The sequence below is a fragment of the Octodon degus genome, unplaced genomic scaffold (assembly GCF_000260255.1).
Source record: "Octodon degus isolate 3935 unplaced genomic scaffold, OctDeg1.0 scaffold00030, whole genome shotgun sequence".
Lineage (NCBI taxonomy): Eukaryota > Metazoa > Chordata > Mammalia > Rodentia > Octodontidae > Octodon > Octodon degus.
Window position 1 is genome coordinate 7017129 of NW_004524606.1, and position 1871 is coordinate 7018999.

The 1871-nt window shown below is 35.7% G+C and overlaps 1 protein-coding gene across 3 annotated transcripts in view; it reads right to left on the reverse strand.

The window, feature by feature from the left end:
• The window catches only part of Uba3 (ubiquitin like modifier activating enzyme 3), a 27103-nt gene that overhangs the window by 10286 nt on the left and 14946 nt on the right, over positions 1-1871 (reverse strand). For all 3 annotated transcript variants that reach the window (XM_023713334.1, XM_012514360.2, XM_023713333.1), the window contains 2 exons: positions 534-577; positions 223-286 (listed from right to left, as the gene is read on the reverse strand). In XM_023713334.1, coding sequence (XP_023569102.1) covers positions 223-286; positions 534-577 — 108 coding nt within the window. The remainder of the gene's footprint in view (positions 1-222; positions 287-533; positions 578-1871) is intronic.

Genomic DNA, 1871 nt, shown 5'->3' on the forward strand with positions numbered 1-1871 from the left:
TTTTTGCGGAACCAGGAATTGAACTCAGGCTCTTGCGCTTGCCAGGGAAGCACTTATTCCACTGAGCCATCTCCCCGGCCCCTGAAAATAAATATTGAAGCACATTTACTTAACTGGAAATAAATAAATCTTCAAAAACATGATCTATAATTCTAAATTTTGGTATACCAAAGAGTAGCAGCAACAGCTTTAGAGAAGATCTGTAACATTAAAATCTTTACCAGCATTCCATTTATCCATCTTCTGGCTATAATAGAGTCCAGTCCACAAACAATAATATGAAATTCTATGAGAAAAAAAACAGCAAGTTTAGTTTTAAAAAACTGTAGTCCCTATGATAGTTTAATGTGAATTCATACATTTGATTTGGAATCAAAACAGTAGCATTCGTCAATCAGGCAATAGCCTAATGGAAAAGCCACCCCTAAGACCGGAAATCAACTCAAAAAATAGCCTTCAACTAGCTAGTAATCTTCAAAGAGGCAGTACCCAAAAGTAAAAATAAAGAGTTTAAGGTTACATGAACAACTTACGTCGATAGAAAGTGTCATTAAAATCTTGGATCTTGTTGAAATGTCTGAACACAACTTAAGGAACTTAAACCGAGTAGCTTTTAATTCCTAAATAAATCTAATGAACATTTGCTATCTTGAAAAAACTATACATACATATATATGTGTATGTATTTAGTACAGGGTCTACAGGGTGTCACTACATGGATTGGTCTTGTAGTGATCCTCCCGTAAAAGACTATGTATTTACAAGAAATAAGTAATCAATGTTCAGGGCAGTGGAATTCAAGGAGTATGACAAAATGAACACAACTACATTCTGACAAAAATTCTTCCCTATCATTCTTTTTCTACCTAATTAAATTTTCTCAACCCTGAACCCCATTTCTTCGTATCAATGTTCCTGTTAGGTGCTATACTTTCTAACCTTGCTTTAGGTTTTATACAAAACCATAAAATCTGACCAAGATAAAATGTAAATCTTTAACCGCCAGCTTCAGAAAGACGTGCAGTAAATGTTTAGAGTGTAGGTAACAGGCACATTATAACTGCTATACAACTATGTGATTTTAAATTACTAAAAAGCTTAAAAAAAAGATACAAAAAATTTCCATAGCTTTTTCAGTTCGTACATCATTGCTGTTAATTTCTGGAGAGAAGGAGCAAGTTAGATTTTTTTTTTTCTATTTCTTTCATTTACCTAAGTTTTTTTTTTTTTTTTTTTTTTTTTTCTTTTTTTTTTTGCTCCGAATGCCTTCAGGGCAGGTTTGGCTGGCTGGAGTGTTGTGGGGATCCAACTCGAGCAACCTGAGGCTGACAGCTTTGTGGAAGCAGCCACTTAAAGAGCTGAGCTAGAGCGAGGCCCCCTACCTAAGTTTTCAAGCCTACCACACTATCATCAGTCTTCCTGTGCCAGAAGACTGAAAAGAGAATCCCCACTCAAAACTGACTTATAGTAGTCAGTCAATCACTGCAGATAATCTTTAACAGTATCTGTGAGTAAAGGTTGTTTTGATTTTTCTAGTGGGGCTATTTTGGTAGTCCAAATTACACTGCTTCTCTAAAATTAAGATAACCCATATATTTTGCAAGCAACACAAAGAGGAAAATTTGTAATATGCTTGTTCTATAATTTTCATTCTTGTCTACAAAGTCATGAAAAATTCAATTTTCTCACTCATTCAAACCCATTCCTTTTGAACCCCAGGCAAGCAAGAAACTATCCACAGCTAAATTGAGATTATTTTCAAAAAGAAAAGAAATGGGCTGGTGAGATGGCTCAGTGGTCTAAAGCACCTACTTGGAACAAGCTTGGCAAAGCACAGGGACCGCGGTTCAATCCCCCAGCACCACATGCCA